This window comes from Acinonyx jubatus, chromosome C1 (genome assembly GCF_027475565.1).
Source record: "Acinonyx jubatus isolate Ajub_Pintada_27869175 chromosome C1, VMU_Ajub_asm_v1.0, whole genome shotgun sequence".
Lineage (NCBI taxonomy): Eukaryota > Metazoa > Chordata > Mammalia > Carnivora > Felidae > Acinonyx > Acinonyx jubatus.
Window position 1 is genome coordinate 47,742,396 of NC_069381.1, and position 13,358 is coordinate 47,755,753.

At 42.3% G+C, this 13,358-nt stretch overlaps 1 protein-coding gene across 16 annotated transcripts in view; it reads left to right on the forward strand.

Moving 5' to 3' along the window:
- The window catches only part of FGGY (FGGY carbohydrate kinase domain containing), a 447,559-nt gene that overhangs the window by 75,448 nt on the left and 358,753 nt on the right, over positions 1-13,358 (forward strand). Inside the window, exon 1 of one of the 16 annotated variants that reach the window (XM_053214153.1) lies at positions 5,659-5,690. The exons of the other annotated variants lie outside the window; for them this stretch is intronic. Coding sequence (XP_053070128.1) covers positions 5,674-5,690 — 17 coding nt within the window. The 5' untranslated portion in view covers positions 5,659-5,673. Of the gene's footprint in view, positions 1-5,658; positions 5,691-13,358 lie in introns of those variants that run through there. 16 annotated transcript variants of the gene reach the window in all.

A 13,358-nucleotide genomic window follows, 5' to 3' on the forward strand; every position in this document is an offset into this window, starting at 1 on the left:
AAGCGCAACTGAACCAGCATCTTCATGTTCAGGTGTATGGGGGGAGGAAGACCGGATATGTCCAGCAGAGCTCAAGTAATAGAGTCAGCAAGATGGATGTAGACCCTGAATGTTCAGGTGTGCTTACCTGAAGCCAAAGCATGCTAGTTGCACCTGGGCATAGAAAGGGAAGGAGTGCATTTGATGTTGTTCTATGCATGACTCATCACCTATCTTTCACACAGTCACCCTTAAAACATGGCTTAATATATCCCAGTCTGTCACCAATCAGATGAGCCCTGGCTCCTTTGGAGGAAATTAAGTAAAGGGGGTGAGGTGCAAAATCAGCTGTGGTTCTTCTGGTGCTGCTCTGAGTGGAGCCAGCAGGCTGGGTGGCAGCCGCCTCCTCCCTGGGGGCTGAGACAGCAACTTGGTGGGAAGAAGGGAGAAACTTCCGCTATTGTATCTGCCTCTGGTAACATACCTGCAGTCCACATCCCTTCCGTAGTACTTCACTTCCTGATTGCCTTTTGCAGTTGCATATATAAGACTTGATTTTTTAAAAAATAAACCAACAAACAGCTTTGCTGAGATGTAATTCACACGTTATGTAAGTCACTAAAAACAGGTCAGTGCTTTTGATAGATAACATTATTAATTTTTGTGAATTGTAGTAAAGAATATATGTAGCAGGAAACTTACCATTTTAACCATTTTGAAGAGTACAGTTCACTAGCGATAATTACATTCATGGTATTGAAGAACCATTACCACTGTTCATTTTCAAACTTACCCATCTCCCCAAACAGAAAACTCCATAGCTTTTAAACCATAACTCCCCATACCTCCCTTCCCCCAGCTCCTGGTTACCTCTAATCTGCTTTCTGTCTCTATGAATTTGTTTATTCTAGATACCTCATGTAAGTAGGGTCATACAGCATTTGTTCTTTTGTGGCTGGCTTATTTTACTTAGCATTATGTTTTCAAGATTCATCCATGTTGGGGCACCTGAGTGGCTCAGTCGGTTAAGTGTCTGACTCTTCATCTTGGCTCAGGTCCTGATCTCACGGTTTATGAGATTGAGCCCTGTGTTGGGCTCTGTGCTGACAGGGAGGAGCCCACTTGGGATTCTTTCTCTCCCTCTCTCTCTCTCTGCCCCTCCCCTGATTACTCATGTGTGTGTGCTTTCTCTCTCAATACAAACAAACTTAAAAAAAACGATGCATCCATGTTTTAGCATGTGTCGTAATTTCCTTTTTATGGCTAAATGATACTGCATTGTAGGCATATACTGCATTTTGCTTTCCCGTTCATCTTTTGATGGACCCAAGATGAGCAGTTGGGTTGTTTCTTCCTTTTGGCTATTGTGAATAATGCAATCAACATTGAAGTATGAGTATCCGTTTGAGTCTCTGCATTCGTTTCTTGTGGGAATATACCTAGGAGTAAAATTGCTGGGTCAGATGGTTATTCTGCATGTAGCTTTCTGAGGAACTGCCAGATTTCTCCATTTTCCATTCCACCAGTAATGTATGAGGATGCTCACTTTTCTACCTCTTCACCAACACTTCATTTCCTTCTTAATTTCTTTTTTTTATTATAGCTATCCTTATAACTATAAACTCTCGTTGTGATTTAAGACTTGATTTTTTTAATGTTAGAAATCTGAATGAAAGTAAAATTGATTGAACCTAGATCATGGTAGAGGTAACATTTTTTGACAGACCTTGGTTGAAACTGGATAAGGATTCTCTAGAAGTATCATAAAATTAAAGAGTTCTGGGGAAAAAAAGATCACACTTGTTCTTGACGTGATGAATGCTAAGGCTCTTTGACTAGCATTGTTTTAGTGTTGTATTGAAGGATGAGTTCCAGAACAATGTTTCTAGGTTCTAGGAAGAACAATTCCATCGTCCTTTCACATCAACTGCTTTTTTCTTTTCTTTTCTTTTCTTTTCTTTTCTTTTCTTTTCTTTTCTTTTCTTTTCTTTTCTTTTCTTTTCTTTTCTTTTCTTTTCTTTTCTCTTTTCTTTCCTCTCCTCTCCTCTCCTCTCCTCTCCTCTCCTCTCCTCTCCTCTCCTCTTCTCTTTTCTTCTTTAGTGTATCTACTAGGGCTGAGAAATGGCCTGTAAGTATTAGCTTTACTTTAACCTTATTTTTGGGAAAGAAGAGTGTTTTCACTCTCTACAGAAAAAATATGGTATTTATCTCTTCACGGATAAATAATAGAAATAATAGAAAATTCACACACACACACAAAACAGTTGCTTAAATGCATAAGGGGTTCATTCTCTTCTGTAAATAAATGGAGACATATGGAGTCTTAGGCTACTGTGTCAGCCTGTGAAGTCATCAAAGACACTAGCTCTTTTGATATTTTTACTTCACTTTCATTAGCCCTGATTTCCATTCTCAAGGTCACCCCATGGTCCAAGTTGGCTGCTAGAGTCTCTGTTGTCCAGTCTGCATTCCTTCTATCAGGAAGAAGGAAGACTGGGGTGTGTAAAAAGAACGTGCCACATACCTGAGTTAGCCTTCTTTAAACAACATTTGTAGAAGATCTACATAATACTTCTGTTTGTATATCATTGGCCAGCCCTCAGGATTATGGTCATGCCTAGCAGAATGGAGTGTGGATGGACGAGGCTTGGAGCTGGACACATTGCTACCTGAATGACATTGGGTTTCTCTTACTACTAAAGCAAAAAGGGGGAATTAATATTGGGCAGGTAAAAAGATAATCACAGAATTGTAGTTTCTCAGTAAACTACATTACCTATATCCCAGATACCAATTTATAATCCATCTAGGATAGTGATCAGGAGGAGGGGGAGGATGGTAGTAGTCATGGGGGAGGATGGTAGTAGTCATGGGGGAGATGATATGTGGTTTGAAGCAACTGTGGCTCATAGTTTCCTTCATTCAGTCATTCATTTGTTCCTTGCATGTATATTAATAGAGCTCCTAAGAAAATACGATCTGTCTAAGCTAGCACCGGGTAGGTATATATTTGTTTGAACTATTCAAATACACGTAAAGCCTGGGGCCACAGAATTCTTAACCCGAAGCTTTGCTCTCTCATTCATCAGCTGGGTGAATTTGGGCAAGCCAATTAATCCCCCTCAATCCCAGTTTCCTCTTAGGGTTGAAAGAGGACAAAAAGTACCTCGATTTGCTTCATGGAGAAAGGGAAACAGCATGAGGAAAACCTCTAGCTGGTACTTGCCACACAGAAGGGCACAAAAAGTGCTACTTCCTTTTTCTTTTTCTTCAGTTCTTGTTATTTTTATTTTAAAATTTTAAGGTGGACCTAAATTCTTTTTAAATAGCTTATGCATGGGGTGGGGAGGATGGGCCATGTAGCAACCAGATAACCTGTTTGACAGCCTGTCTGCCCCATTTGGGGGTTTTGTCTTGGCTTCCTGTGATGTGATCAAAAGGTTTAGCATGTCGTGGAGTGTGACGGTCAGCAAAGGTCTCAGCTATTCTGGGCAGAAAGAAATGGGTAGTTGTTGAGAGACCGTAGGCAGGTCAGTATCTAGAGGCCAAAAGTCCAGGTAGGCAGGAGAGAATGGAATATTCTGGGTCCGTCAGGGGGCAGGAGAAGGCCTTTCATTTGTGCTTATCAGAGGTGCCAGAGTTGGGACACAGATCCTCCGTGAGTGGGAGTCCTACGGATGCCCTACGCTGATGCTTTACTCTGGGATCGCTGACTATCTTTCGCTCTTTATCTGGTAGGTTGAGACTGTGCCGAAGAATGAGTTTCTTCCTTCACTTTTTACCAATAAAGCAAATGTGGCAGAAAAGGTTAAGAATGTGCACATTTGTCCTTTGGAACAAAGGAGGTAAAAATGTGTGACCTTGGGTGGATGGGGTGTCTAGGTGGGTCAGGTTAGGCGTCCAGCTCTTGATTTCAGCTCAGGTCTTGATGTCACGTTTCATGAGATCGAGCCCCAAGTCAGGCTCTGTGCTGACAGCATGAAGCCTGCTTGGGATTCTCTTTTCCTCTCTGCCCCTCCCCTACTCTCTCTTTCTCTCTCTCTCTCTCTCTCTTAAAATAAACATTGAAAAAATTAAAACTTATAAAAAAATATATGACCTCGGGTGGTTATGCTGTCTGTACACCCTTCATTAAGAACTGCTGGTCTCAATTTGTTCAGTGTCTATGAACTTTTTTTTCAGCTGTCTGGTGCATACATCTAGACATGAATTTTGTATGCCTGAAAGATGATAGCCAGTATGACTGTGATTTTCCAAGCGAGCAGCAATATAGCATTTCCTTTACCTAACGCTCTTCACTAAGACCTTGCATCACTTTGAGAATATAATCCCCTCTGCTCTTTCTGGTGTGGTGAAGTAGAAGGACCTCTGAATATGATTCCTATTTGCAAATAGTGTGATGGTCTGTTCTGTGCTGGAAATGGCTTGAAACTATGAAAGTATTAAACAGAGATCTCATTTTCCAGGTGACATGACTGAATCCCAGCGGGGTCTCACTCTGCGGGGGTGAAACCAGTGGCTGCAGTAGTGTTTAGGTTTTGAAGGGACCTCCCCATATTACACCTTGTTTTGGGGTCCTTACTCTGACCTGAGAAGGCGTCTCAGAATGGACAGGGCACTGTGGTCTTTGTGGACTCGCACGTTTGTTTCCTATGTAGGGTGTCTGCCTCGGTTGGACTGCTCTTCTTTGAACTCTGTTATTTGAGTATATTGGACCTCTGTGATTCTGGGGACCTGGTTTCAGCCACTGATGAAAGGAGTAAGATTCATTCCTGGATCCCATGCTGCTGTAAAGGCTTGCCAGTGTTCAGGACCTACATCATAAGATGCACATGGTGGCATGGTTGGAAGGCTAGTGCCTGGTGGAACCAGGTGACCTTGGACCTCCTGGCACTCCATTTCTTCATCCTGTAAAATTGGTAGTTGGATTAGGCAATCCCTTTAGCCCTCCTGGGACTAAAGTTCTCAGTCTGTGAGAGGTAATGGTGTTGACCAAAGTCTCTCTTTGGATCCTTTCTTAAAACTCATTCTTTTGTAAAGAGTACCGTTAAACTCTACCATTAAAATTCAACCCTTTGGGCTGGAATTTGGTGTCTTCGCTTCTTCACCTTTCTTTAGTTTCTTTTTTATGTATAACGGGTTTTTTTCTTGTTTTCTTCATTTTCCTTTCTTCCTCTCTCTGAATTATTGTCAAGGGCCTTTGAAGAGAATTCTTAAATGTTATTAAGAAATTGCAGTCAGGGAGCCCTTTGTTCCCAAGCCATTTAGAAGATTGCTTTTCCTTTTGTTAAATACAAAAAATTGTCAACCTGTGTCTTTAAAATGTGCCAAAAACTGCATTCACCAATAAAAAGTGTCAGCTCTCATTATTGCCCAGATACTATTCTTTTCAAAAGCTGAGCGCTCTCCCCAGGCTTTCTAAACAACCTTCGGCTCATTCATCTTCCTGGTTTCGTTACATTTTGAACTTCTCTGGGTCTATATAGGGTGGCAGCCTGTCTTTTAAAAATTAATGGGTTCCAAATGCCATTCAGACCTATTTCCGCCTCAACCTCTCGCTGCCTCTCCAGCCCTGCCTGTTAGGAGTCTTATATTCTGTGTAAATATTGAGCTGGAGATAGTTCCTAAAGAGGTGTTTGGACTTTTAATTAACACTGACAGCCTGTGTGCTTGGGATTTTGCTCTGCCGTCTCCATGGAAAAGTCAGGCAGGTCAGTGTGGGGAGGGGAGGGAGCCTCCACAGTGGCTATGTTCCTGGCGGCCGGCCCCAGAGACACTGAACTCTGAGCCAACCATGAAGTCATTTTGAATTTAAGGAGTCTTGCTAATCCAAGGCAATGTGTCTTAATTTGACAAAGTAAAGGCTGCCCGATAAGCAACCTTAACTACAAGTTCTGTGAAACTGGGGGTGTTTGTAAGTTTAGATTGTGCTAGAGAAATGTGGTGATGTGGAAGAATGGGCTCATTTTCTTCTGTTTACTCCTTTTCCCACCCCATCCCCCCTCTCCTCTCTCTCTCTCTCTCTCTCTCTCTCTCTCTCTCTCTCTCTCACTTACTTTGGCCCAATTCAGCCCTGCAGTCTGGCCTCTGCAGTGGCTTGATGTGAAATTTGAGAAACATATGTAGTTTTCTATTTCAGGAAAATGATCTCAGGGATTGAATGTGTTTTTTTGTTGGCTGTTAAGCTCTGATCTTGCCCAGTGTGGTTTTTTGATGATGGGAAAGAGGCTTCGAAGTGCTTTTTATCAGAATTTCATGTAATAAACCTTAAGGCTTGGTTTCTTCAGTTCCTCCCCCAACCCCCTCCCCAGCCCACGACACAATGTCATCTATTCTGTCAGAAGTGGGAAGAAGTGCACATTGTTCATATTACAATCAATTCATTGCTGCTGGCACACATACACAAAAAATGGCCACTGTGTCTGTCTTTCACAAAAGCTATTTTAAATGTAGTTCAGTGGAGGACCAGGGGTCTGCATACTGTTGCTCATAAAGGAACAGAGATCCATGGGGGAGAAGTCTGCCTTTGTTTGGCCTTGGAAGGGCCAGTATTCTTTGTTCTAGAGGTGAGTGCCAACAATGGGCCCAGTGCCCTGTAAGCCAAACTACATCGATCCCGCCATGCAAAGGATGTACAGGCCAGCATCGCTGGGGCCTGTCGGGAGAAGGTCCAAGGGGAATCGGACGAGCGGGCTGGGATGAGGCTGGCGTGGGCACCGGCTGAGAGGTGGGAGGTGAACTCGGTATTTTCAGTCAGGTCCAGCCTTCCTTGTATCCAAAGCATGGCTCCAGCCCTTGCAAGCATCTCATTCACAGTGGAGAAAGGCTCCACGACCGTGGTTCTCCACTAGACGTGAGTTTCCTGCAGACTGTAGTGTGTATTTTCATCTTTGCATCCACGGAGTGCTTGCCGAGTTAACAAGACAATGATGTGCTTCCATGGAGGTCTCCATGGGATGTGCTGGGGATACACAGAGGGGATCCACCTACTCACCCTCAGACATGAGGTGGGGTAGGGAGGATGAAGCAGAAGGAAGCACAGGAAAGGCATATCCAGAGGAAGAGGGGCTGATGTTCCTGGCAGTGTGCTATTCGACCCTTACTCGGTATCATTTTTACAGATGAGGAAAGTGAGATCCGGCGAGGTCAGACCATGCACTCAAGCTCACACAGCTGCTGAGTTGCAGAGAAAATCCGAATCTAGATCTCTGTGGCTCCGAAGGTGTAGTTCTTGCTGTGGCCCATCTTCTCAGCAGGGGAGAAAGGATAAAAGCCCTAGTTCCTCTCACACTGAACTTGGCTCTACCTTCTTTTTGTCTTATGGCTGAACTGACCGCCTCCTTTGGTTCTCAAGATCTGGCATTTGTTGCAGTAGGTTGGAAAAGTTGAAGAGACTTCTGGGCAGTGGCAGAGGTGGGCTTCCCACAGAGTGGGTGCAGTGAAGCTTAAGCCAAACCCTCACTTGTGGGGGCCCTTTTGAGAGCTGGTGTTGTTGGGGGTTGTATGGTGTTTCAAGTGGGAAGAGGTTGCTGTAGGAAGTATTGTTACTTAGGCAGTGCTGATCTCTGAAAAAAAAAGGGACTTAAATCCCCAAAGCTCTAGTTATTTGTTTTTCATTTTCTTCGTGTTGTAAATATTCATCATTACGCCTGACTTTATATTCATAATTTTGTATTCCTCTTTTTAAAGAGTCCTGCCCCCCCCCCCCCCCATATAAAAGTTTTAAAACCTGGATTTGCCCTGGGAAGTGGTATGAGAGGATGGAATCCTTTGTGGAGGAAGGCGTGTAAACTCAAGGGTAAGAGGTTGAGTTCAGGTTCTGGGGTAACATGAGAGCCAAGGAACTGATTGTGTGACCTTGAGCAAGTTACTTACCTTTTCTGCACTTTATCTTCCTCCTTTGTACCTCGCGGGCTCATTATGAGGATAGAAAGTTCGTGAACCTAGAGCTTGTAGTACATTCTGCTAAGAACTCAGTAAATGTTAGCTGTGCCTGCTGCTGCTGTTCTACTTGACTGAAGTAGATGGAGCTTAATACTACTATCTGCCATTAAAACATTGACCTTCTGTATGGTGTAGTGCAAATAAAGACTTTCACTTAAAAACCTACAGGGGCGCCTGGGTAGCTCAGTTGGTTAGGCGTCCAGCTTCAGCTCAGGTCATGATTTCACATTTCGCGAGTTCGAGCCCCGTGTCGAGCTTTGTTCTGACAGCCTGGAGCCTGCTTCGGATTCTGTGCCTCTCCCTCTCCCTCTCCCTTTGCCCCTCCCCCACTCGTGTGCAGTCTCTTTCTCTCTCAAAAATAAAATAAATACACAATAAAAAAAAAATTTAAAAGCCTACACATTGGGGTGCCTGGGTGGCTCAGTTGGTTAAGCATCTGACTCTTGATTTTGGCTGATGTCATGATCTTCCAGTTTGTGAGATCGAGCCTCACATCGGACTCCATGCTCACAGCATGGAGCCTGCTTAGGCTTCTCTCTGTCCCTTCCTTGCTCATGTGTGCACACGCATGCGCTCTCAAAAATAACTGAAAAAATATATATATATAAAATAGACTACAGATGATATCACTTTATACAATTTCCTTGCCATCTTCCCCTGTCATCCAAGTGGCTTCAAATAAATTTTATTATATGGAAAACTGGTGATGCTTTCACAGAACTGAGCTATGAGCGGCCTTCATCTCCTGCCATTCTTCATCACACACCAGGATTCCTGCCCCATCTGACATCCCGTCTGTCTCTGGGCCTCTCTTCAAGTCCTCTTGTCTTTGCACATACTGTTCCCTCTTTCGAGAATATCCTTCATGCCCTTTTTTCTATTTGGTGAGCTGTGGCTGTTGCCATCTTCAATGTTATGTTATTTGTGAAGCCCTTCAGATTCCCCAGGACTTCTGTCTTACACACTTGACCCTTGATCAATGTGGTGGTTTCTGGCACCGACCCCCATGTGATTGAAAATCCACGTATAACTTACTCCTCAACAACTTCTAATAGCCTCCTGTTGTCTGGAAGCCTTACCAAAACAGAAACAGTTGATTAACATGTATTTTGTATGTTAAATATATTATATACTGCATTCTACAATAAAGCAACCTAGAGAAAAGGAAATGTTATTAAGAAAATCACAAGAAAGAGAAAATACATTTACAGGACTCTACTGTATTTATTGAAAAAAATCCGTGCTTAAATGGACCTGTGCAGTTCAAACCTGTGTTGTTCTGGGGTTACCCGTAGTGTAACTGTCAGCACATTTTTCTCCCGCTAGCCTAGGAACCTTTGGATGAAGAAACCACAGTTTAGTCCCCTTCGCAGCCTCTAGTGCAGAGTTCATGACTCTGTGTTAGGTGCTGAGAAATTTGGTGGTGTGGATTGGCAAGAGTTTCTCTTGTCATATCATTGTTTTAGAAGTCACAATAATACTTTGTTCTGAAAAAGCTATAGGGTGTGATTACAGAGAATCCTATTTTTCTGTTGGTTTATGCTCCAATTTAAGAAATGTTCTTGATGCCTGATTGATCTTCCATTTGAAAGGACTTTGCGGTCTTTTTTTTTTTTTTTTTTAATGTTTATTTATTTTTGAGAGAGAGACAGCATGAGTGGAGTTGGGGCAGAGAGAGGAAGACACAGAATCTGAAACAGGCTCCAGGCTCTGAGCTGTCCGCACAGAGCCCGACGTGGGGCTTGAACTCATGAACCATGAGATCATGGCCCGAGCCAAAGCCAGATGCTCAACCGACGGAGCCACCCAGGTGCCCCATGTAGTCTTTTCTTTTCCCTCCCTGCTTTTAACCTCTGATTAAAATAGATAGTACAGTAAAACCTTGGATTGCGAGTAACTTGTTCTGCGAGTCTTCGGCAAGACAAGCAAACATTTCTAATAAATTTTAACTTGCTAAACAAGCGATATCTTCCAATATGTGATGCCGAATGTCACATCATCACAACTGAGCCGATGGTTCTTCTCTCTTTCTCTCTCTGTTTCTGTCTCTCACTGCGGGATTGTGGGTGATTGTCTCCCATGCTCAGTCTCTGGCCGTGGTGTTTGGCAGAAATCAGTGACTTTTCAGAACACTGGAAGGTGCCCACAACTGTCACTAGTGTATTTTTTGTCACTTCAAAGCACCTGTGGACAGTCTTTTGCTTTTCCATACAAGAGTAAGCTTAGGAATGCTTTGCTTCATTCTAGGCCAGGCTACCTTCAGATATAGATCCTTTCCTCTGATGCCTTATTGCCAGTTACATTAAATACCGTATATGACAAGAGTTTAACACTGTACTATAGTCACCATCCGTGTGAGCATGTACAATGGCCCCCATGCAGAAAAAGACTCTGTTGAGCCAACAGACAGCAGTGATTCTGTCAGTGAGAGTGAAAGTCGTCCTACACAATAACCCTCTTCTCTCTTCTCTCCCTCACACCAGCCACGAAGGTTTTCAAAGGTAAGTGCAGGTTAATTTGTTTACTTTCTGTATTTTCTTTATTACTTTGTATTATATTACAGTATTGTAACCCTGTTTATGTGAATATTTGGGGGTTGCGGAACGAATCACCTGGGTTTCCGTTATTTCTTATGGGGAAATTTGCTTTGATATACAGTGCTTGGGATTACAAGCATGTTTCCGGAACAAATTATGCTCACAAACCAAGGTTTTACTGTAGTGTGTAAACAACTACTTAAGTTGCCTTCCTTGCCACACTCTAACTTCGTGAGCGCAGGACCTTGTATGTTTGGTCCACAGCTCCATCTTTAAGTCCTAACATCGGGACTGGCATGAAGTACTAGTTACAGAGGTAGAAAAAAGTATAATATTACTTTTGAGTATTAAAGAGTAAAATACTAAAATCATTATTTAATTAGAAAGAGTGGTTTACACTAATTACAGGGTACTTGACATGTGCTGGCACATTGTGAGCACTTTGGATACACTAGCCCCTTCTATCCCCCCAGTATCCCTATATTATATGTACTGCAATTATCATGCATGTTTTGTAGGTAATAAAACCAAGGCTCAGAGAGACCCAGAACTTGTCCAAGGTCACACAGTTAAGGTAGAACTGAATTTGAACCCAGGTAGTTGGTCATAGAATCCAGGCTTTTTACCGCCATGGTAAACTGCCCCTGATTACAGGTACTAATCAGCTCAATAATGTGTTTTTTTTCCCCCTAACTATTAATGGAATCTAATAAGACCTGTTTTCCTAAAGAGCTCATTTGTTAGGTGATTATTCTCTTAAACCAGTGGTTCTTCAAAGTATGCTCCTCAGATCACAGAACATAGCCTGCAAATATAATAGAAAGGTGTATTTTCCAGCCTCACCCCTTCCTGCTGAATTAGAAGTTTGGAAAGTGGGACCCAGTAATCTATGTTTTAACAAATCCTTCAGGAATTTCTGAGGGATGCTAAAGTTGGAGAATCATTTTCTAAGACTAAATTATTTTCTCTGGAATTTTACTCCTTTTTTATTGACTTTTTTTTTTCCTTTCTCTCTCTCTCTCTCTCTCTCTCTCTCTCTCTCTCTGTTTTCTTTTTCTTTCTTTTTTTTTTTTTTGAGGGTAGAAAATACAGACTTTCTTTGCAGGTTTATTGAGATATAATGGACCTATTACATTGTGTGCTTAAGCTGTACATTGTGCTGATTTGCTACACTTATGTATTAGAAAATGATTACCGTCTTAGCATTAGCTAACACCTCCAAAACATCCTGTCATTGTTTCTTTTTTGGTTGAGAACATTTAAGATTTACTCTCTTAGCAACTTGCAAATATGTAATATGGTATTGTTAACTATAATCACCATGCAACACATTAGATCCCCACAACTTACAACTGGAAATTTGTACACTTTGGCAAACATTTCCCATTTCCCCAAACCTACATACAGCCTCTGGCAGCTACCATTCTACTCAGTTTCTATGAGTTAGGCTTTTCCACATTCCACTTGTGAGTGATATCATACACTATTTGTCTTTCTCTATCTGACTTATTTCACTTACCATAATGCCCTCAAGGTCCATCTGTGTTATTGCAAATGGCAAGAGTTCCTTCTCTCTCATGGCTAAATAATACTCCATCGTGTATACGTACCACATCATCTTTATCCATGCCTCTATCCATTGATGGACATTAAGATTTTTTTCCCATATCCTGGCTATTATGAACAATGTTGCAATGAACATAAGAATGTAGATATCTCTTAGAAATCCTGCTTTCGTGTCCTTTGGATCTATACCCAGAATGGGAATGTTGGATCATATGGTAGTCCTACTTTTAATTTTTTGAGGAACCCCCATACTGTTTTCCATAGCGGCTACACCTGTTTACATTCCTACCAACAGTGCACGCGGTTTCTAATTGTCGGTACTTGTTATCTCTATTTAGGTGATGCTTCGGCTTTTTTCCCTTTTTTTTATGTTTTATTTATTTTTGAGAGAGAGAGAGAGACAGACAGACAGCATGAGCAGGGGAGGGACAGAGAGAGAGGGAGACACAGAATCCGAAGACAGACTCCAGGCTCTGAGCTAGCTGTCAGCATAGAGCTTGGTGGGAGGCTCAAACCCATGAACCATGGATCATGACCTGAGCCAAAGTCTGATGCTTAACCGCCTGAGCCATCCAGGTGCTGCTACTTTTGGCTTTTCTTAAAATAAGTCATATGTTTGAATAGCTCATCTCTGTGTACCCCTGATTTTTGTGTCATTTATATGGGGACCGAGCTCCAATCTTAATGAATGTTTTTGCTAAGATCTCTTGAGAGATCTTAATGTTTTGGGTGTGTCTGTGGTTTGATGATGGGTTTGTTTTAGTGCTGATAGATTTCAGGATCTGAGAACTTTAAGAATATCTTTCTCTCCAGCCCCGCTCTTTCAGGTTCCTCTAATTGGAGAGTGAAGAAGGAGCCCAGAGATAACTGGGACTATAGAGAAAGGGGCAGTAGCAGAATCAGGAACCAGAGTTTCATATCATTACACTTTCCAGAAATATCTGTGGCAACTATAGACCCTAGGTTTACACATGGTAGGAAAAAAGAACACTGGACTCTGAATTGGACTTGGAATCCTGGTTCAGCTTCTTTACATATGTGATTTTAGGAAAGTGACCTTGCTGAACAGCAATTTCTTCATCTGTAAAATGGGGATAATATACCTACTTGATGATGATGATATAAGAATTTATTGAGGCACATGGTGAGCATTTAAATCCTGCTAGTTGAGAGGAAGCAGTAAGAGCTAGATTTAGTCACTAATGTCTTTACCAGAGAGTATTCTGAGAAATGGATTGTAGGTTTTGCTGAGCATCAAGGACTCTAAAGTATTCCAAAATGGCTGGTATTCCAAGGAGTTCTGGGAGGCCCAATACCAGGGAAAGCCAGGCA